The following is a 23,339-nucleotide window of genomic DNA, read 5'->3' as shown; positions in this document are numbered from 1 at the left end:
GGGTTTTCAAGAGCTGTTTATCTTTGATGAGGCGGCTGACTCATCCTGCTGGCAGGCATCTTGGAAATAAATTCTGGTGGCTCAGTGTATGCTTCAGAAGGTTCCATCCAGGAGAGATGGACCAGATGTAGACACAAAATTGCAAATGTTTACCCTTGTAGTGACAATGCAGGTGGGTTTCTGACGCTGGCAAGAAAAGTGCAGCAGGCTGACCTCCACACAGCCACAGAAGACAGCCTCGAGACAGTGACGAGGCATCTCTTAGGGTGTTGCATCAGCAAACTCAGGTGGTTGGTGGTGGAGACTGGACACAGATGGAGACTCTGGGACAGCCAGTGTTTGGAAAACTGAAGAAGTAGGGCTCTGTCTCAGAAGAAAGAACAGGTGAACAAGGCTCCAGAGAAACAGTGGGATGCCAGTGGTATGGACACTGGAGCCATTCAGCTTGTTTTGTGTTCTGGTTGTTGTCAGTGTGAAACAAGTCAGGGTTACATGAGAAGAGGGAACCTCAGCTGAAAAAACAAAAAGCGCCCATCAGATTGGTTTGTAGGGCATTTTCTTCATTAGTGATTGATGTAGCAGGGCCCAGCCAACTGTGGGTGGTGCCATCGCTGGGCAAATGATCATAGGTTGCGTAAGAAAGCCGTCTAAACTTACTGGCCATGGAGCAAGCCAGTAAGCAGCACCTCTCCAAGGTGTCTACTTCAAGTCTGTATTTCTAGGTTCCTGCCCTGAGCTCCTTCCCTGGCTTCACTATACCATGGACTCTGACTGGTAAGATGTAACAAACCCTTTCCTCCCCACTCTGCTTTTGGTCAGGGTGTTTACTAAAGCTAAAGCAAGAGCAAGCCAACGAAGACACCGGGAATTGAATCATTTAAACGTTTTTATTTTGTGTGGATGTACAGGGAGAGGGGTGCATGAGCCATGGTGTACATGCGGAGGTCAGAGATCAGCTTGACGGGGTTGGTTTTCTCCTTCCACCATGTGGGTCCCAGGGATTGACTCTGGGCTCTCAGACTCCACATCAAGGACCGCTACCCATTTAGTCAGCTCACCAGTCTGGGTCTGAGTCCAGACACGGCCATTTGATAGTCGCCTATGTAACTTTGTAAAAGTTACTGCGCAGTTTGGAACCTGCCCCGTGGGGCATTTGCTGTATGTACTGCACTGGTTTATTCTTTTTAAAAAAATTAACATGATAGTCCATACGAAGGATGGGATTCGGTATCTAGCAGACAAAAGTGGACTTGGAAAGGGGCAGGGAGAAGCTGAGGGAGGGAGGGTGGGATTGGGAGGGCATAAGGGAGGGGGATCCAGCTGGGATACAGAGTTAATAAAATGTAACTAATAATAATAAACAATAAAAAAAAGCTTGTCACCATGCCTGGAGGCATCAGTGGCTACTTACTAAGCATGTGAGGATGAAGCTGGACCAGGATGAACAACAAAGGTAATCATTCTGCAGACTCCTCTTTCCCTGCCGAGGACTTAGACTGGTCCCCGGGCATGGGATGGCCTGTGTTTTCAGATCGCCCAGCTGTCAGTCATCCTGAGGACTCAATTCAGGTGGCTCAGTGTGTGTTAACCAGGGCTCGGATGGGGAGGATAGACTTGGTGTGTCTCAAGGTTCACCTTTGCAGTGACAGTGCAGGTGGGTTTCCAGTGGCGGTGAGGAAGCAAAGCATGCTGGCCTCCGCAGTAGCCAGAGGAGACAACATGGAGGTGCCTGAGGACAGTGACAGAATGTCACTGTGGTAAGTTCTGAGAAGAGAGAGAGATAGGTATGCAGCCTGCGGGTCACCACAACTGAGGCTTATACCGTCTTGTTGTTCTGTTGTCTGAGGTTTCATGTTTCTGGATGGTTCAGTTAGGGTTGAACAGGGTACAGCACACAGGAGGAGGCTAGGAAGGGATTTGGCGGTGTTCCTGTGGAGCTACATTGTAGCTTATTTTCCCTGGGCTTTGGTTTCTGTTTGGGTGGGGTGAGCAGTGAATCTCTTTAGGACTGACAGGGAGTAGCAGCAGCATGCAGACCCCAGCTTCACGGCTGTGACTTTGTGCTGTGGGCTAGAAAGACCAGGAAACCAATCACATCCTGTAAGCACCTATCTGGAGGATGGAGATGGTGATGCCTTCTGTTCCACTATTTTCTCCTCTCCAATCTCCAGTTTTCAACTTCCCTCAAGGACTCATTTTTTTTTCCTTCTTGTACCTCTTTTCCTTCTGCCCATCCCATCTCCTACTCATCCTTTATTCAACCTCTCTCTCAACTTGAAACCATAGGCTTTGGAGATAGGAGGGATCTCAGAGACCTTTTGTACAGTTCTGTGCCCTGGACCTTGGCAAACCATAATTTACCTGGCATTTGGCATGTGTGGGAAAGGGGCTGCTCAGGGCAGCTCATTCTCCGTGTGTCATTTCTTGATTATTATGACAGTGTCCAGTGACAGAAGCTGTGTTTCTTCCATCTCTCAAGTCTAGTGGAACTGCCTTTGCAGTCTGGTTCTAGCTTTACTCGTGGCGTCTGTACATGCCAACAGTGAGTGATAAGGTGTCTGACCTTGGCCAAAGGCTGAGAAACGATCTCAGTAAACTCTTGTTGACGATTTCCTATGAACCAGCCTCTAAGACATGACAGATTCTAAAATTCACACCTTGAAACATTCTCCAGGAAGATGTTTGGGTTTAGAAAATAGGAAAGATTTCCAGTTACTGAATGGATGACATGGCGGTGCATTTTGAAGTGAAAGGTAGTTGAAGGGGTGCTTTGCTAGGGGCAGAGCTTTCATAACCCAGCCCAACTTTCTGTCTATTCTGTGTTTTTCTGACTGCAGATGTAATATGACCAACTGCCGCCGTGCCACACCTGCCAGGATGGACTATATCTAACTGTAAGCCCAAACCAACCAACCAACCAACCAACCAACCAACCAACCAACCAAAACAGGAATCCTTCTTCCCTTAAATTGCTTCTGGTCAAGTATCTGGTAACACTCAGAAGAATAAGCAACACTTGGGGAACCTTACTTTTACAAGGCACCCTCCAAGGGTGTGAGAATCAGCAGGGGAGAGTAGACGGGTATGAGGAGAAAATGAAGCTAACCGATGCAAAGAGGTCTGCTAGTAAGATCTGAATTCAAAGCCGAGTTCCACTACCTCCTGTGTTCTATAAATTCTCTGAATCGTTTTCAGAGTGGGGAATAATAATACTTATCTAAGGAGACCCCTTAAGAGTCAAATAAAGTCAAATATTGTCCCTAGAACCCTGCCTGGCATGTGGTAGACAATAAATGATTCTTTCTTTCCGCTCTTCTTCTCAACCTGTCCCTTAAGAACATTGCGTTCATATTTGATCATGAAAACCACAAATGTTCAGAAATAGAGAGAGTGAGGATAACAGTAGGATCACAAGCCACTCTAAGCTCCTTAAGGCCCTGGGGCTATCCTATCCTGCCCTCGCTCCCTCCGTGGTGTCTTGAATACACTAGAACACACATGTGGGTGGACTTGAACAGAGACCAGATGCATGTGTTTTCATTTACAGACATGTTGACTTGATGGAAAGGCACCAGGAGTCAGGCTATGTTCTCTTCCTGGTTCTTTCACTCTCTGCCTGTGGGATCTTGGATACTTGGGGGGAAACCTCTCGTCTCTGAAGCTCAGTGTCCATCTTTGTGAAATAAGGGGCAAGGCAAGAGGGCCCTCAGCATGCAGAACCCACCTGCTGTGGCACTCTGGTCTTGAACTTCTGACCTTGAACAACTGGGAGGAAATGTGTTTCTATTGCTCAAGTCACCAAGTCCCTGTTATATCTAACACAGCAGTAGCAGGGATAATTTTCAAATTGGGCTCCTGGATGGGAGATGCAGTTATTTATAAAATAACCAACTACTACAAGAGGCTTGAATGTCCCTCTTCTTTCAAGGTCTGTGACAGACAGCAAGTAAATCTGTGAGACAGACTGAGGAAGTATGTGCTTAAAAGTGACTTCTCGTGAGATTCACCTCAGCTCTCGAAGCATCCAGCTGCATGCCTTACCCAATATCTGCAAAGTACTCAGAGGAAACAGTGGGTGACAAAAGCAACGACCTTGACATTTAAGTCAGCCTTTGGTGAGTGCGCTTTCCCACAAACCCACCGTGGCATGTGTTTTTGTAACAAAGAAGTTCAAACATCAAGAAGAGTCCCCTAAGACGATCCTTCAAGATAGGCAAGTGGGGTGGCGCAGGCAAGCCATCCCAACACTTGGAAGGTGAATGTAGGAGCATCGGGAGTTCAAGTTATTGATGTCTATGTACAGAGTGAGTTTGAGGCCAGCCTGGGGTACATGAGGCACTGTCTCAAAAACAGGTGCCCACAAGACCCACATATTTCCAGCCTTAATAGATATTTGTGACTGTGCCTCACATCCTGGGTCTCTTCCTTACTGCTCTATAGACTCTTCATTGCTTATGATTTGGTCTTAATGTTCGTATGATCATCCTCACATTAGACCCTCTCTAGGCTGTAAGTTTGGCTCAGCTGTCCACTTGTGATGTCACTACAGCATAGTTCCTTCAGGACCTTGGAAGTAAAGAAGTTCAAGTAAATATAGAGAGTTCGTATTTTATCCTAAGACCAACAGGAAGCCACTGGTACACTCTTTGAAATGGTGCAGAAACAAAACCATATTCAAATTTACAGAAATTAGCAATATAAAGATTCACACGACCCACCTTAGTGGAAGGGAGATGCAGTGTAATCATGTTCCCACAGTAAGACTGCTAGCCGGCTCCTAGCATCTGCAGTGCCCTTGGCGAGAGGAGCACATAGCATTCCCAGCTGAGGTGGCAGGAGAATCTCATTTCTTACTGAGAGGTCCTGTTCCCGACCTGGGACTCTCTTGCCTTCACTCATCAGCCAGGACCTACTTATGAATTCAGCAATGATGAATAAGTAGACACAAAGCACAACACACAATTTGTTAATACTCAGTTCTGTCCCCTTCTTTCTAGTGCCTCGGCCTCCAGGAAGGCAGAGCCTAGAGATTACCGTTATTCCTAGTCTCCATTATGGGTAGGATCCTCTTGAGAGTTCACTGGGAAGTGCCACCAGAGTAAGGGATAGAAGATGGAAAGGAGAAGTAGCTGCTCTTCACAGAAGCTCCTGGAACAACGGGTGAGCACAGCAGAAGCCTTTGGATGTTTTCCTACAGTCTTGAGGGCCCCGTAACCATCACCAGTCTCAATGCTGTTAGGAACTGGATTTTTTTTTTTTTTTTTGGTTGTAACAAGAGTTCTATCCTTTAAATGTTTTAAAAATTGGCCTTCGTAACTTAAAAAAAATCCTTTCATTGTATTAAGTCTTCCATTACTCCTTATACTTCTAGTTACTTACATTTTTCTGACCAGCCCTGACTGATATCCATGGGCGGTGGAAGGAGAGCAAATAGTTCTGAGATCACAATGATACAGTTGCATGTGGTATAAAGGGCTGGAGAATAATTTCTACCCAGTGCTGCTGTCACTGCAGCCTGGTGACATCGCCCTTCAGTCTGGTGTGTTAAGAAACAAGTTACGCTTGGTATTTCCCCTTCCCATCAGGAAAAAAAACTTACCAAACCCTCTTTCTTTTTTGAAGACTAAACCTATCCAGTTTAAAGCACAGGCAAGTTCTAAGCATTCAGCTACTATGTTGCAGTAAGCAGTATTCATTATAAATAAACAAAGAAACTCAAACTTGGCCTGTACTGCGGTCTTTGCTCACGTTTGAGAGCTTCCTGTCTGATCTATCTGTCTGCTTGAAGCTTGCCATAGAGGGCTTCCTTAGGCTCCCTAAGGCAAATAGCAGGTTCCTTGGCTAAGTATATATCACCTTCTCTAGAGCCACTGAGTCACCTCTGGAGTTCTGGCTGTAGTCTCTTGAGTCAACTTTACTGCTGATTCCCTGGAATCATAGAAGTAGGAGGTTGAAAGAACTCAGCTTGAAGTTCCAAGATGGGGGAGTCACCAGCCTGCGGCTCTTACATTAGTCTTTCCTTCAGTAGCTACAGAGATAGGTTCTGCTTGGAATGATGATTTCTTTTCATTAATAAGGTTTTGGTACCAATTCAATGGGTCCCTGTGACTGTTCATAGGAGTGTTTATTCTTTCTTACTCTTTCCAGTAATAGTGCCATTACTGCTGGTTGTCACTACCAAACTCCAACCCAGGTTATGAAAGTTTCTCTCTTGTCTCTTTCAGCTAAGACTCTCTCTGTGTGTGATTGGAGGGCAGTAGGGGTTGGATATTCTAATTCTTCTATCAAAAAACAAATCAAAAGAAGAAGGGCAAAGACAGATGTGAAAATACAGAATGGTGATTACTGAAGAAAGCTGGGAGTCTGAGGTAGAAAAGCAAGGAGAGCCTGATCTGATATACGGATAGCAGTCATAGTGAATATAAGGGGAAGATAAGAAATGTGTCTCAGGTGAAAAAAAAAAAAGACCCGATGACTGGGGGCAAGAGAAAAGAGGATCAGGAAAATGCCAGTAGAGTGATGTTAGGAGAAACAGGTTGAATTAGCAGCTGGGGTGGGGCAGGATGACAATAGCAGGAAAATAACACTTTAGGTGTTGGTTTGCCATAGGTGAGAGAGGTAGGGTGATCATCCTAGAAATCCCAAAGCATGAAATAAAAACTAAGAACATTTAAAAAGGTAGCGTTTGCCAAACAGGTGGAATATAGGAACGACTGGAATTTATATGGTTTCTATGGGAAAATTATGGGAACCGAGGATGAATTCTTAGCCGTTGTTAGACATAAATGCTGTGTATGTGGCCGGTTTTAGAAAGGCCTAAGATACATAGTTAAATCTGCTGCAAATGTTGAATAAAGTTTTAGTGTGTCCTGTGTGGTGGTTAAGGCACACTTGCTATAAAAAAAACATAGTAATTGCTCATCTCAAACTCTTCTGAATTGGGCACCTCAAGTTTCATTTGGTGGCCATAACAGAGATTGCGAAGATAAATGATTATAGAGCAGGAAGGCCTCTTCCTCAGGAAAAACGGCGCAGTGGGGGCAGGCAGCTTGGAACACCTGCAGCGCATTCCTGGTGGCAGCTGCCTGGAGTTCAGAGATGGCCAGGGGATGGCTAATCTTCTGTTGTCGAATAGAAGAAGGACGTATCTTTAGTATGTGTGAGCTCAGTTTTGAAAGTGAGCAATTAATGGAAGAAAAGCCATTGTTGATAGGAAAACAATCCTCTGGTACCACAGGACACAAGGGCCCGTGATTTGCCACCTCTGATCTAATCTGTGGAATGGGTGGGGCGGCATTTACCCTCTCAGTTATGAAATGATGGTGATATGCAAGGCTGTGGTAGGTAGAGAAGGAAGGGGCAGCAACAGGGGATTAGATTCCCCGTGCAAAAATTCAGACTCGGAGGTAAGTTCCCTAGCCAAACTCCATGGTCCTTTCCCAGTGCCTCAGCACCCACAGGCCTTGCAGGACACACCCTACTGGGCGCTCCTTGCAGCTGCAAAATAGCTAAGGTCCTCAAGGTGTATCCAGTGGCTAACTCGGTGACTGAGACCTCAGGCAGGTAAACCTGGTTGCCTAGCACAGGAACGCCAATTGGAACTTCGAAGACGTTCGTCAGAAATTTGTGGGCGGAAACTTCCTGGGACTGCTGTGAGCTTTTTGAGGCTTCTCAGCTTCAGATGCAACATGAGTGGGTGTCTCACAGAGCAGCAGAGAAAGAGAACACAGGAAAGAGGTGTTTCCCTTGACTGTGGAAACTTTATAAAAGAGACCCACTTGCCTTCTCTGAAGCAGTCAGCGTCAGGAGTCCCGTCCTCGACACGACACTCCAGTCTCCACAGGATTGAGAGAAACAGAAAGGCTTTCCTGGGGCTGGGCGCCATGCAGCAGCCTGTGAATTACCCAAGTCCACAAATCTACTGGGTGGACAACAGTGCCACTTCTCCTTGGGCTCCTCCAGAGTCAGTTTTAACCTGTCCGTCCTCTGTGCCTGGAAGGCCAGACCAAAGGAGACTACCACCACCTCCGCCACCACTACCACCTCCATCACAACCACCCCCACCCCCACTGCCACTACTAACCCCTCTACAGAAGAAGAGGAACCACAACACAGAACTGTGGCTACCGGTGATCTTTTTCATGGTTATGGTGGCTCTGGTTGGATTGGCATTAGGAATGTATCAGCTCTTCCATCTGCAGAAGGAGCTGGCAGAACTCCGTGAGGTAAGCGCCTGGCACGTGGATTTATAACCCCCAAGTCCCCGCGTGCAACACGAGTCTGCTGCGCTGCACGGGTGCGGGGCCTGCTGTGCTCCATGCGGGCCACTGTGTTGCAACGAGCTGTTTTGTTGTTGTTTTGTTTTTAATGGCAAAAATCCTTTTAATCCCCTCTGTTTGGGGAAAGGGTTGCTATAAGTCTATTTTACAGTTGGAGACACAGGCTCAGGCCCTCAAAGGCAGTGGTTCTCAACCTGTGGGTCCCGACCCCTTGTGGGAAGGAGGGGTGTCAAATGGTTTTTTTACAGGGGGTCACCTGTCAAATATCCTGCACATCAGATATTCACATTGTGATTTGTAGCAGTAGCAAAGTTGCAGTTATGAAGTAGCAAAACGAAATAATTCTATAGATGGAGGTCACTGCGACATGAAGAACTCTTAAGGGGTCACAGCCTTTAAGAAGGTTGAGAACCACTGCTCAAAGGGAATATTTTTCATCTTCTAGAGAATGCAAGGCAAATAATTACTCCACTCTCTGTTGTCAAGAGTGTGGTTTGAGCTTCCTACTGTTTCATATTTAGCAATTTGAGGAAGAAAATCAATTTTGAATCTTGTTTCAAAGTATAAACTAAATCTCTTTGAAAATACTTAGAAATCTTAGTACTACTCCAATTATGTGGCCAAAGTCTGAGTCAGGCCTGGGTCTGAAGTACTTGAGTAATCTTTGCACACACTGATGTGACTTCTGTCTCCTGGCTTAAGGAAGTCACCATTTATTGTATGACTCTTTTTCTCTTTCACTAGTTCACCAACCAAAGCCTTAAAGTATCACCTTTCGAAAAGCAAATAGGTAAGTGCTTTTATGTTGTCTTTTGAGCTCCCCAAAGTAGTCCTCTAAGTGATCCTCAATCCCAGGAGGATGCCTGGGATTCTGTTCCAGTCCTGGGCTTAAATTGGTAGGCAAGAAGTCCGGAAGAACTTTGACTCTCTGTTCAGTCCGGTTCTGTGAACAATGTGAAAATATTGAGTGCGGTTTATTGCTCAGCAGCAGTGTATCTGAATGAACACTGCACATAACTCAAGTGAATTTGGTCATGACTTTGGAAAGAGACACACATATAATCGTGGACCTTTTCTCTTGGCCCCTTCCTTGGGTAACTTGGTCCCATCTCACATTATGGTGGCTGTGAATTCTTGGAACAGAAGGGGAGTAGAGGCAGACGCAAATAGTTCTGAGGATGTCCTCTCTTCTACTCAAGAATTGAGCTTTAGTTTTTAAATATTTTATGAAATACAACAACAATTTGAAGAAGTAAACAAATGTTTTTACATTAATGTATTTCTTCTGGGTTCATAAGAAGCTTGGGGAGGACTTTCGCCTTTGTTCACAGACCTGAACGCCTTTCCCTCAGAGGATGCTTTTGATGGTACAGCACCCTTCTCCACACAGACACATATTAAAATCTAGGATAAGAGGAAGATGACTATGTTGAACATAACATTTGGGGTGTGTTTTGGAAGACTCAACAGAGATTTCAGGATATGCTTTGTTTGTCTTGGAGTCATGTTCATGAGGTTTTAGATTTTGTTTGAGTTGGGAAGGAACCTGTAGAAATTGTGGTCCATCCACCCCATTTTTCAGAAGAAATACAAAATACTAGACCAATCAGGTTCAATGCCCAAGCCTCCTGGTATGAAACTGGGACTGGGAGAACAATCCCCTGGAGGCCTTGTTACCTATAGGGCTTTCTGATTCATTGAGAAACATAATGGCCCTGAAATGAGTGAAAAGCAGGTGACCTTTGCAAAGGCAATAGTTGACGCCTCGTCCTAATAACCCTGAAGGAAGCCTAAAGGCAGCAGTGGCATTCATAAAGAGGAGGGCTGGCTCTGCTCTCAGAAAGTGACCAGTCAGCTCCGGCCTGAGGGTACAAGCTCTCGCAGGGGTCACCATGGTGTGCACTGGTTTTCAGCTCTGCAGTCAAGTCTCTAAGTACCAGGAAGCCCTGATCACACAAGGACAGTGGAAATAACTGGTTAGAAAAACGAAACCTCTCAGGATTTCTAAATCACTTTGAAAATCAGTGGAGTGTGGCTTGTGAAACAGATGTTTATCACACTTCTTCACCCACTCTGTGGAGTCATTTCAGTGAATAAAAGTCAAATGAACAGATGAGTCAGGTCTACCTACCCCAGTAGTTACCTTCTTTATTTCAACAAAGATGGCCAGAAATTGATAAATTGTCACAGGAAAGTCAAACTTGTAACCTTACTGTTAAGGGGGGCTGGGTTAAAGAAAAGGACATTTTATTTCTTCTATCACATTCACAAAAATAAAAAAAAAAAACAAAGATTATCCAATATGTGAGGGAAAAAAAAAAGACCATATTTGGCACAAGTTTCATCCAGCATGCTTGGAAATTGCTGTAAGCATCATGAAGAACACTAGGAAAGTTTATAGCAAGGGCTTGAAATATTTGTCTACCTTGCAATCTCATCACTAGAAGATTCTCTCAGTAGAAGAGTTGGAGGAAATATATATACAGACATATTCATACATATGTATACATACAGACATGTCTGTACATATGTCTGTATATATACATATATATGAATATATGTGTATATAATTGCATATACATATATAATTTCAACACTTTCTTATAAAGCAACAATTTGGAATAAACCTAATCCTCAGAAAAAGAGATGAGTTGCATATACTGTGACACATTAGTAAAAGAACATCATGAACAGCAATTAAAACCACCTGCTAGGACTTTTAAAGACTATTGTGTATGTTATATTGTTAAATAAACAGATAAGTTATCAAAGGCCATTTTTAGTTTAATACTCATTATGAAGTACATATGCATATTTTTAACTTCTAAGAAAAGAACAAACCAACATAATAATTTTGTGTGTGTGGGGGGGGAGATACTATAGATTTTTTCTTCCATTTAAAATACTTTTCAAACATTTATCTTATTGTGTGTTTACATACACACGTACATGTATGTGCCACAGCATGTGTGTATAGGTCAGAGAACAACTTGTGAGAATTGGTTCTTTTCTTCTACCTGTGGGTTCTGGGGATCAAACTCAGATCCTCAGACTTGGCAGAAAGTGCCTTTTCTCACTCAGCCATATACTCAGTCCTATTTCTTCTTATCCTGCTACCTTCCCCATGGTTAGCTAATTGGATATTTTGTTTATATACAAGGTTTTTAGAGAACCTCCTATGGCCAAGGCTGGTTGGTGATTGAGAATGAGAGATAAAGATAGATGCCTTTTCTCATGGAGCTTACAACATAGTGGAGAAGATGAACACCAACAAGCCAACAATACAGTTTCAAACTGTGCTAAGAATGATACAATGCAGAGTGGTCTGGGAAAGCCCTTTATAAAGTGGTTTCTGCTCTTGCACAGGGATAGATCAGAACCCTCTTGAGGAGGACAGTCCACATTGCCCATTCAAAGAGCCCAAGGCAGGAAAAAGTCATTCCTCATATTTCTAGATAGTTCTAGAAACTATTCAGCATATTTATAGAAGCACATTTTATGAGAATAACGTTACACTAGACTGTATGAGGAATATAAAGGTAAGCAGTGTGTGGTTCTCTGCTTCATTTCCTGTTAGTGCATGGCAGGATGCCAGGTCAGCTGCTTGCATCATTTATGGTGTATAAAAGGTCCAGTCTTGTCTATCCTGCTCACTCACGCTTCCTTAAAGGTGGCTTGTCCTAGGCGCTAGAGAGGGCATGATGGTTTAGATAATGTTCTCAGTAAACTGGGCTATTGTCACAGTCAGTGTTTGTTGTATCCACACACACAAAATATCTATAGGAAGGGACTTGTCCACCTCAGGCTTGGGGACAAGTCCCTTCCTGTAGATACTTTTTGAAAGCATTAATTAGCTGAATTCAGGAAGCTCAGTCATAGGTTTCTACCTTAGCTGAAATATTTGAAGTTAGAGAAATAGTGTTTATTGAAAAAATATGTATCTTATTTCAACTTTAACTACTTCAATTTAATTTACTGATGCTGTGCTAAGCAAGGCTAAGTGCTCTTGTGACTTTACCATATAGCAAAGCGCCGTTAGGAAAGACTTGGTGGGTGGGCTCCCAAAGCCCAAGCGCTGTTAGGACAAGTGTAGATCATAGTGCTTATTCCTGTGAGGTTCTGTTTTCCTGAACAAGAAGAAAGTAAAGACTTTTTTTTAACAGTTGTCCCAGCAAGGAGGAGCCAGAACAATCCAGAAAGGCAAACATTTTAGGGTACAAATGAGCAGAGGCCCAGAAGCAGGGAAAGACAGGTCTCAGGACCTGTGTACCAGTGTTTGATGTGATGGATTGGGAGAAGCGAGGCTGGTACCTTCTATCGAGGAACTGAGGCTAAGGTGACACGATGGAGTAAAATTGTGGACAACCTCCCAATCTGTGAGGAAGTGTTAAGACAATCAGTCTGGGAATAGAGTGTAGAATGGTGGCCAGGAGCCGAATCGGTAATCTTTGCTAGACATTTATCAGTCATCAGAATCAGGGTAGACAGACCCTAGATTGACAGTCTGCCTGGGGCGTATAGCACATCATCGTGATAGCCAGTCAGCTCCCAATATCTTTTTGCCAGTTTTAATTAGGGCGGTAATCTCAATCTAAAGGGCCCAAGGGAAGTTCTAAATGGAGTAACTGAAATGACAGCTTTGTGCAACAGTGTTTGTATTCCCTGTATTTTATTGTAAAGTAATTTATGTATGCGCCTGTCTTCTCCTACTTGTCTTTTTAATGTTTTTTTTAAATACAGACTCTTATGAATCCCTCAGTTTAGATTTTTCTTGATAGATATGTAGTAGAATATCTTTTCTCGTGCTCTAAAAATCTTGTATTTAAGTGATGGAATCTGGAGTCTCACCAAGATAGCAGTTGATAATTTTAATAATAAAAATTTCCATCATGTGTTTTTTACGTCTCTCTTATGCAGGCCACCCCAGTCCACCCTCTGAAAAAAAAGAGCCGAGGTGTGTGGCCCACTTAACAGGTTTGTATCTGGAAAGAGTGGGTGGGAACAGAAAACCTTTGGAAAAATAGGGACCAACTGCTCAATTTCCACTGCAGATTCTTGGAAAGTATTACTGACAACTGTATTTACCACTCGAGACCATGTTTATCTCTTGAATCTCATGACTCTGACAAAACCTAATACTATGGAGCTGTGTATGATTTTATCTTGCCCATAAAAATGTACTCTTTCCAAACATGCCAAAGTCTGCAAGGGGACTTGTGACATAGGTCCAAGAGGTGCCCCAGAGGGTGAATGATGCACTATTTTGAGTAAAAAGAGACATTTGTGAGCTTTCAGCCTATGATCATGAAATGGAGAAGTGGCTTAGCACAATATGGTCTGGACACGCCATAGAAAAGATAAACATGAAAAATGTAGGTAAATATCACAAGAGAGGTATATCATGTTTCCGGCAATCACTTGAAGACTGTAGAAAAGTTCATCTGGGTCCATGGACACTTACTGAGTACTTGCCGTGTGTAGGTCGATAACATTGTGTGACTAAAAGGGAAGGTGATTAGCCCAGAATAAGAGCTCAAGGAATCCAACCAAACTAATGAGGAAGTGGGCCACATAATTATGAAACTTTGCCCAGATGTAGAACTCCAGAAGTCCTTTTCTTACAGGGTGTGTGGGGGGGATTCCCCAAGCTCAGCCGTATTGAAACTAGTTTAGACCATAAAGTGTTTATTCCCGAAAGCTGAAATTATCCTGATAATCTTCCCTGAGATTCATCATAGGCCCGATCACATGGATGATTAAAATGAAACAATGTGGGCAATTTGACAAAGGTCTTGAAGAAACTCAGTTCTGGTTCATGTTTTGACTCCTCAGCTGTCATTCTGGATCGAACTTTTGTTAAGGAAGGCTCCACAGTTTTCCCTCGGAAGCTTAGCTTGTCAGATGTGTGAGGCTTTCCGGCTGAAATCTCCCCTCTGGTTTATTACAGGAAACCCCCACTCAAGTTCTGCCTCTCTGGAATGGGAAGACACATATGGAACGGCTCTGATCTCGGGAGTGAAGTATAAGAAAGGTGGCCTTCTGATCAGCGATGCTGGGCTGTACTTTGTATATTCCAAAGTATACTTCCGGGGTCAGTCTTGCAACAGCCAGCCCCTAAAACACAAGGTCTACACGAGGAACTCCAAGTATCCCGGGGATCTGGTGCTAATGGAGGAGAAGAATTTGAACTACTGCGCTACTGGCCAGATATGGGCCCACAGCAGCTACCTGGGGGCAATATTCAATCTTACCAGTGCTGACCATTTATATGTCAATGTCTCTCATCTCTCTCTGATTAATTTTGAGGAGTCAAAGACTTTTTTTGGCTTATATAAGCTTTAAAAGAAAAAGCACTTTAAAATGATTTATTGTTTCTTATCACGGGCACTGGAAATATTGTCTTACATCAGAGTTCTCCTAACACCAGTTGAGATTAGTTGAGACCACATGAGCTGCAAAGACCTCATGATCACAAGGTCCAACAGGTCCACTCTCCTTCATTTCCCAGACGTGTATGGAGCGGTCCATAATGCCTCCATCATGAGCCATATGGGAGGAAGACTGTGACTAAGGAACATAAAGCTTTGGGCTGCCATCTGACAACACAGAGGCACAGAGAAGGAACTGTCTGGTATTAAATGACCAAGAGCATGTTAGCCATTGAAGAGGATACCTTTAAACTCACCTTCCAGGGTGGATCTACTTGCTACCTCACAAGAGATCGTCTTCTAGGCACATAGTTGTGCTATGAATATACAAGAGATGCGAAAGGAGGCTAGGTTTGAACTGATAAGCTAGAGACTGAAAGTAGCCAGTATCCCATTGGCAGCATCTTCACTTTTAACTTATGTTTTCTGAGCCAAACTTTTATGCTAACAGAGAAGAGGGATGTTTGAAGCAGAAATCATTCTCTGCACAGCAGTCCAGTGCAATGATGTCTGTGTGTGTTCGTATGTTTGAGAGAGCAGAAAGATTCTAAAGAGCCATAAAGATACAATGAGTACATTATAAAGTACACATTAGAAACATATGTGTTGCATTTGATGGTAGATATCTGAATGTTTCTTGGCAATAAACGCTAATAGTCTTCAAAAATCTGTTATTATCAGCTACTAATGCTGTTTTCCTTTAATAAAACCAATATTTATGTTTTGTGCCTCTTAATGAAGAAAAGAAAAATAAAAATTACATTATACAATACATAAATGCATTAAGGATATATATTTGGAAACCAGTGAGATATGCTTATTATTTCTTTTCTCCATGGTTTCTTCATTCACAATGACTTTGGAGTATTCTAGAGGACTTTGCAATGGTGAGTAGAGCTGTGTGACAAATTCTCCTATCTTTGTTGGTTTCTCTTCTCTAAACCTCTGAACCTCACACTATCCTGAGTTTTGTTTACCAACATTATGGTCAATATTAAGCCAACCCAACTTTCCATATATTTGATGGCAGCTCATCTTTTCCTGGGGAGAGCCATGGCCAAGTAGAAAGGACACATGCTTCATAGTGAAAAGGCTAGAGCTGAAGCTTTGTTGCTGTTCTTCACTCACTTTGTGGTCTTTGATAGACAACTTGACCTCTGATGTTCAGAAAAGAATTAATATGTATATAACTTAGCGTGTGTGTTCAATAGAATTTTGTATAGATTACCCAATGGGTGTTTGAAGCCACAAATGGGAAGAAAAGTTAAAAACAAAACAAAACAAAAAAACAAATCTGAAACATACCCTAATCCATAACACTAGATAAAAGAAAGATATCATTAGGTACCTGGCATTTCCAGGAATTAAACAAGGGAGGAAGAAGAGAATGTCCCAAGACAACTGAGGTCAACCTGCCATTCAAAAGAGCCAACAAATGTTTCCTGAATGAGTTGAAGGACAAAACCAAAGCCTCAGGTTGGAAAGTATCTACTGTTCTTCCTCAGATGATTCTTTCTGCCTATGTTCTGCTTTGGGTGGTTTGGTTCCTTCACAGAGAATTTCTGAGAGGTATTTGGGTTTGGGGCTGTAGATTTGTCTTTTCAGCCATTATGATGAAATACTCCTAATCTTTCCCTATTATTTTGGCCTCAACCATCAAAAATGTCTATTCCAAGGGTCATGGGAAGTTTTCTGGATATTTTTATTTTCTTGGGCAATGGGCATTTCTAGATGATCACACTACAGCAAAGAAGAAGTGAGTATGGGGCAGAAGCATCTTGGGATTGGTGGGTGTTGTAATCTAGCAGCAAACTGCTCACCTATACACCTCTCTATGGTGCCTTTGGGGTGATATTAATAGCTCACTACACTTTAATGTTCTGATGTTTGGCCTTTTGGTGAAGAACAGATATAGTACTAGTTCCAGTGAAGAGATGCTAACAATGCCTTTAGAAACCTTCAGTTATTTTTCTTTCATTTAAAACAGAAGCAATGTTAAAACCAAACACTTTTGAATGTATTAATTGAAAATGGGATCTCCCATTGTTTCTTAATGAAAGATGATTAAACACAAACTTGATCGCAGACCTATACAGAAATCAACTCTAGTCGAGTAGTTTGAGGTTTTCTTTTTCTAACATCTAACATCACACAACACCCATTCTTTTCTTAGCCCCCCAGGGTGGTGGCTTTGTGTTCTCTGAAGTAGGTTTTGACTTACCACAGCTTCACAGGAAAGAGCTTTCCTGTGGCCGTCCTCAGAAGAGTGCCTCATCTGAGATATTTTCAGAAGAGGGAAATGGAGGGGGAAGCCTGGCCCCTCACAACTAAAGCCAAAGCTTGGCTTTATGAGCTAAGACATAGACATTGTCTGGATCTTATTTAAAGAAGTGCAGAGGACACACACTTGTGATGGTCACAAGTGATCTAGAAAATGAGAGGCAGAGCACATCGTTTTCGGTGTTTGTAATGAGTCCAACTGAGAAGTGATGCAGCATTTGGTAGTGCCAGGGACCTTTAGAGTTCACCTGGAAAGCTGACAGACTTGGTTATGTAAGTGGCTAAGCAGGCATCTTGTTCCTTACACTCAAAGGCAGCAGGTGTCATCTCAACACTGACCTGCTCACCTCTGCCTCTGTGACACAGTTCTTCATACTTCTGAGAAAACATCTTCAGAATTAAGCCACTGCAACTTTCGTCCTGTCCCATTTAGAGGTTTCCTCAGAGCTGCGGGGTCACCCTTTCTTCTAATTGTATAGAATGACACAAGCCTCATGCTCACATCCTGTAGGAGCTCCAATCTTAACATTTTCCAAGGCTTTCAAGAGAGACCCTTCTTATCTATAAATGGGCAGGTTTCCTGGCTCTTCTCTGAATTCTTGCTATAGATGCGCTTGCACTCCCACAGTAGAGTAATTAATTGCAATCAAGGCATCCCTACAACAATGTGTGTAGACAAAGTTTACTGAAGGCTTGGAGTAATACAGTGTGTGTGTGTGTGTGTGTGTGTGTGTGTATGTTACACACAGTGTAAGCTACATGTGAAACTGAGTACCAGATGTCACCATTTCCAAATTTACAAACATCTCCTTGAGTAGACACTCGAAATTCTGGTAATTAAAATAAACATAGGACATGCATTTACTCTACAAGTGTTTTAAAATGTTTTTCCTGACTGATTTTGTTCTTTGATAATTTTGTGCATGTATATAATGTGTGCTGATTAAGTTCTCCCTATACTCTTTCTTATTTCTTTCCAATCTCCCTTGCCCCCTCCCAGTTCCCTTTCTAAGACATGTGACTTTTGTTTTGTGATTCATTTTGTTTAACCCAAACCATCTATGTGGACAATTAAATTTAATCCATTTGAGCCTAGTGGACACACAACTGAAGGTAATTACTACTGTTATGCCAGCTTCACGGGACCCTCAGAGACCACCAGGAGACGACTCATTGCAATTGCAAGAGAGCTTTATTACGAGAGCGATCGAACTCGGGACCCAAGTCTCACTGGCGCAGCAGTAGAGAAGTGGGACCTGGAGCTCTGAGTGAACAGGATTTTTAAAGGGAAAGTCTGTGAGCCGGGGGTTTCCATGGCAGCAAGCAGGGGGGCACAAGCCTTGGCATTACAGAATTGGGTGAAGTTTAGCAGGGCAGGGTGACCTTTTCTGAGGCACATAATCACAACGGCTATTTTTCTAAACCATATCTAAAACATTGGGGAGAATTTTCCCACCCGATTCTCAACCAATTCCCATTGATTATTGCCAGGGAGTTTGTCTCTATTTTCTATGAAGCATTTATTCTGTTATATTTCCTGGAGGCTGTTGCTAGGAGAGTTAACTTTGTTTTCTGCCAGGTGTACATTCTGTGATATTTCCTGGTGCCTGAATTCAGTTCCCAGTCAAGATCTTTATTTCAAAATGGAGTTATATTCAGGCTATCTTAAGCTCTTCACTACCTCTCCATGACTCTTTCAGTAGCAAACAGTTTGGCAGTGAAGGATAGGGACCTACGATGCACTCTTCTGTCTGAGTTTGGCTTTTATTGATGGGCCTATTCTTGTGCAGCCCCAGTGCAAACATCTGCAGCTACTGTGAATCTATGATCGCAATGGCTATGTCTTAGCATATAATAGCATTTTGCAGCCCTTTCTCCTATCTTATGGCCCTTACATTCTTTCTAGCTTCTCCTTCATAATGTTCGCTGAGCCTTAGGGGTTTGGAATAAATGTCTTACTTAGGGCTGAGCACTCATCCATCACTTGTTCTCAGCACTTTGTGTACCCGAGTCTCTGCATTCACCATCATTCATTGAGGGAAAAAGAAAGGTTTCTCTGATTAATGATAAGAATAATATTTGTCTATGGGTATGATACAAATACTTATGAGCAGGTGCTGCTATGAAAATTTAGCTAAACCATAATATCCAAATTCCCCTGCTAGAGTCTCAACAAGGATTTTTTTTTTGACCAGGTTTATAGTACCAGGAATGGCTTCCCTCCTCTGGAACAAGTCTCAAATTCAATGGAAGAGTTGTTTGTTGCAACAACAGAAGTGCCACTACAACACTTGCCTGGAAGTTAGCAAGTGTCTTTTTTTTCTTTGGTCTATCATATCGTATATATATATATATATATATATATATATATATATATATATATATATGTAAAACTTTCTTAGAGGATACAATAGTAGAATCTTTTATGGAGTTTTGCTTTTAACAGCAAAGTGGGAAACAGGCAATAAAAAAATAATCAAAATATCTGTAGGTACATACCTGTTATTCCTGTACTTAGGAGACTAAAGTATGATTGCAAGTTTGAGGTCAATATGCGTTACATGAATTTTTGTTCTCCAGAAGAAAGCAAACAAATATTTAATGTCATGTGGTAGTAAGTGTCATGAAGAAAATTAGGTAAGGTGGCAGAGAGTGATGGAAAAGCAGTTATTGAAACGAGGGAAAACAAGATACCCAGGTGTCCAGGGCAGATCACCCCAAGCAGAGAAGTTGCAAGTTCAGAACCTTAAGATAGAAAGTTGGTAGGTTTTATTCCAGTGTCATATAGACTCATATGTTTAGGGATATGGTACCTACTAAAAAGTACTAGGTCATGAAAGCAGAGCCCTCATAAATAGATTGGGTTTTGTTGGTTTTTTTTTTTTCTAGGACTAGGTTAATAATCTGCCCACTGTGTTTTTTTGTTTGTTTTAGCTTTTTAAAACATTGTTCTTGTATTTTTGCTTTATGCCAAGTTATGGAAGCACAAAGCAATCATCAAATGCCATCGCTATGCCCTGCCCATAGTCACGCCCATGGACTGCCCAGCCCTTAGAACTACATTCTTCACCTTATAAACCGGTCAGTCCGTGATATTGTGCTGTAGCAATAGAGAGCAAGCTGGAGACACCCTAGAGATAGAGATCACGGGGTCTCGGAGGTGTCCTCAGTTTTCCTCTAGCTTCTTTCTAAGAGCTGCTTCCATCTGAACTCCCACAACCACCACTCTGCAAACAGCCTAACTACATGCATAACTGGAAGTAAGTCCCATGAACATTGTGAACTTTCTTTTCTTGGTCCTCTATAGAAAGGCTGTTGATGCCATGAAAAGAAAACACTTCATGATTTGGAAAGACTGCTGGACGGAAATCGGTGGAACTGTTGTATTTCTCAATAACTTTCATGGTGGTCATGATTAGATAAATTCTTGGCCAGGTGAGGTGGATTGGCAGGCAAAGGCACTTGCCTTGCAAATCTAGAAACTGAGATCAGTTTCCAGAAAGTGTGTAAAGGTGGAAAGAGAAAACTGGCTCTACAAAGTTGTCTTCTGACCTCCACACATGCGCTGTGACATATATGCATACACAGACATCACATGTACACACCCCTCATGCATTTATACACATATGCACAGAGAAAATCAAGAGTTCTTGCTCTTTAATAGTTTTATAAGATCCATATAGAAAAAGCTCAGCTGTAAAAATTACCTATTATAAGAAACAGATAGGAAAATGTCATTTTTTGAAATGTGAAAGTAAAAAAAATACTGTTTTTATTAAACATAGTCTTTAAAATCATTTTATAATTTTTTTTTCATTTTATGATTCTTGCTTTTATTTTTAAGTATGACATTACACATATAAGAGCAACTGGCTTGTGCCAGATTCTTTATTCATAGTTGAGACATTCAATATATTCTGAGCACATTATATACAAAGTCTAGTATGATTAGTCATATTTTAATAGAATACAAAATAATGGGGCTTATAACATAGTCATACATCTGTATCCTGTACTTTGCTCATTTTAATTTCCAGTTACCTTCTCACGCTCCTCTCCTTTCCTGCTGGCCCCTTCCCCCTTCTATTTTCATGTTATATATATGTTCATATACTTAAATCTATGCTCTCAATCTGAAATAAAACATTATAGTTGTCTATTTAACTTTCTGAGTCTGGTTTATTTTGCTTATTATGATAAGCTACAGTTGTATTCATATTCCTGCGGATATGATTAGCCATCCTGAGACTATGTCTTTTCATTCTTAAATGCAATTTTAAAAGATGATATTTAAACATTTACTTTGAGTAACAGGACATGTAAGCTTAGTGCTGTCCTTCATGGTAGCTACTCTCTTCATTAAACCTGGGATCCCTTCAGGAGGTGAGAGCTGCCAAGGGAATCCCCCTCCTCCCGTACAGCTTGTTGTAGAGGGACTAGAACCCCTCTTCATTCTCATGTTGCATCTCCACTTTCTGTGGGCGAACCACTTCAAAGACTATGTGAAGTTTTGGTAAGAGACACCCTCTATGCTATCAACTTTTAAAGTGTTCAAATAAGTAAGGCATAGAAGGCAAGAACCATCGCAAATGAGACAACAGCCACCTGTTGGAGTTTCCAGGGCTTCTGTGGGGCCTGGCTAGATCTTTGGGGTTCATTTCTTCTAGAGTTTATCCTCCACCCTGCTCCAACCCAACACTGTTCTGGCTCCACTTCCAGTCTGTAGAAGAAAATGCATATGCATTTGTTTGGAAGGGAAAGGTCTAAAAGTTGCGCATCCTTGAAAGAGGAGGTTCGTGGAAGTTTCGAGGAGCTATAAAGAGACTACCTCTGGCCTCAAATAAACGAATTACATTCTAGATCTTCACCAAAGAAGTTAAAGTCTAGACTGAAGAGACCTTAGATTCACTGAGAAGAGACAACACCTTTTAGATGGTGAGAAAGAGACAAAGAGGTGTTAAACAGAACTCCCAAGTGTGAGCTTGAATGGCAGAATTATCTCAGCCTCAGCATCCTCTTTGCATCGTGTAGGTGACTGTATTCTGGTTTCTAAGAAATTCAGAAAGCTTCTGCAGAGGTCCGGGAAGGGTGGTGAAGAGAAGAAACGGTCAAGGATTGATTCTGCTAAGGCTTCCTTTAGAGTTGTGTTCTTGGGGTCCTGTCGTTGCTGACTAGGCTGGCCAGCCAGCCTTTCCACCCTGTCCAATGAATATGAAGAATGCTTCTGAGTCTAGCAGGGAATATAGCCAGGAGTTGAGGTGAGCTCACAGTGGGTCTACATTTGGTTAGGAATGCTTTTTCTGCCTTACAACCAAATTTGTATTTATGACTCACAGGATGGGTAAATATATCAACTTTTAATTAAAAATTGATCTGACTTTTACCATAAGACTTATTACTGCCTTCAAAGTATGAAATATGTCCATACTAAGAATCCATGGCCTCTGTCTGAGTAAGACTTTTAGAAAGTGCCTATATTTAGGTTAGGTCCTTTCTGTAACAACCTCCTTAGCCAAACATATCTGACTCCAGCTCCTGAGAAAACTTCTAGGCATTCACAGAGATTAAGCAACTTTTCAGTGGCCACGGACTATCAGCATTAGAACTCAAAACTAGGCTTGTCAGATCTGAAGCACACCCGCAAATTCTGGTTAATTATTATTAAACCTAACCTTAAATGGGGCTCCAAAATGAGTGAAAAATTAGCACATTAACTTAGAAATTATTAGGCAATGATAAATTATATTTTAAGAATTAAAAGAGAAGATGAGCTAAAAAAAGACTAGACAATGACATTAGGGAGAGGGCTCTGAGGAAGAAAGACTAGTGAGCATTATGTGAATATAGTTAAAATGCATTATATGAATGCACGGAAATGCCTTCATGAAGCCCTTTAGATAGTCAACATACGCTGGTGATTATATTAGTGTCATTTGAAAGAACAGTGTGGGGATGAAGATGTAGGGAAGGGTACCATGTCTGCAGGAGTTCCTGGGTTTCGTCTCTAGGACTACCGCAACAACAAAATCATAAGTATATAATATATAAAATAAAATAGCAATACAATCGCTAGGTAGAGCGCATTTGAGAGAGCGTGAACAGCCTTTTGTAGGCCGGCTTTTGGTGTTTGGGATCCAACGATGCATTGCAGGGGCGGGGGACTGTAGAGCACATGGCAATATGCTTTGGGGAGCCTACCTAAGCCTTAAGAAGTAGGAGCTCTACCTTGTCGGCAGATACCTGCCCTGATCTCCAGACTCCCCACCGGAGGTGTCTTTCTCCTCTCTCCTCGCCATGGATCTAACACAGGGTATGCTTCATATGAAAAGTGAATAAACCAAGATCTATGCGA

The 23,339-nt window shown here is 42.2% G+C and overlaps 1 protein-coding gene and 1 long non-coding RNA gene across 2 annotated transcripts; both read left to right on the top strand.

Annotated features, from left to right (window-relative positions):
• Positions 1-665: 665 nt before the first annotated feature.
• Positions 666-5,642, top strand: LOC132646495 (uncharacterized). The gene is made up of 4 exons (XR_009584791.1): positions 666-774; positions 2,838-2,894; positions 3,929-4,115; positions 4,998-5,642. It is a non-coding gene; the product is annotated as an uncharacterized LOC132646495 (long non-coding RNA).
• Positions 5,643-7,175: 1,533 nt separating this feature from the next.
• On the top strand, positions 7,176-15,429 carry Faslg (Fas ligand). Its single transcript, XM_021650785.2, has 4 exons — positions 7,176-8,225; positions 9,024-9,069; positions 13,197-13,253; positions 14,227-15,429. The coding sequence occupies exons 1-4, from the start codon at positions 7,689-7,691 to the stop codon at positions 14,619-14,621; spliced, it is 1,035 nt and encodes a 344-aa protein (XP_021506460.2). The 5' UTR covers positions 7,176-7,688; the 3' UTR covers positions 14,622-15,429.
• Positions 15,430-23,339: the final 7,910 nt, after the last annotated feature.

Source organism: Meriones unguiculatus, chromosome 11 (genome assembly GCF_030254825.1).
Source record: "Meriones unguiculatus strain TT.TT164.6M chromosome 11, Bangor_MerUng_6.1, whole genome shotgun sequence".
Taxonomy (NCBI): domain Eukaryota; kingdom Metazoa; phylum Chordata; class Mammalia; order Rodentia; family Muridae; genus Meriones; species Meriones unguiculatus.
The sequence above is the reverse complement of the archived record's forward strand: the minus strand, read 5'-3'. Positions and strand labels throughout refer to the sequence as shown.

What these genes read in the sequence shown, in the direction of transcription:
- Faslg (XM_021650785.2), top strand. Translation starts at nt 7,689, where the DNA reads ATGAGTGGGTGTCTCACAGAGCAGCAGAGAAAGAGAACACAGGAAAGA. An exon ending in AGCTGGCAGAACTCCGTGAG is followed by an intron (nt 8,226 to 9,023) that starts GTAAGCGCCTGG and finishes CTCTTTCACTAG; the next exon opens with TTCACCAACCAAAGCCTTAA. An exon ending in GTGTGTGGCCCACTTAACAG is followed by an intron (nt 13,254 to 14,226) that starts GTTTGTATCTGG and finishes GGTTTATTACAG; the next exon opens with GAAACCCCCACTCAAGTTCT.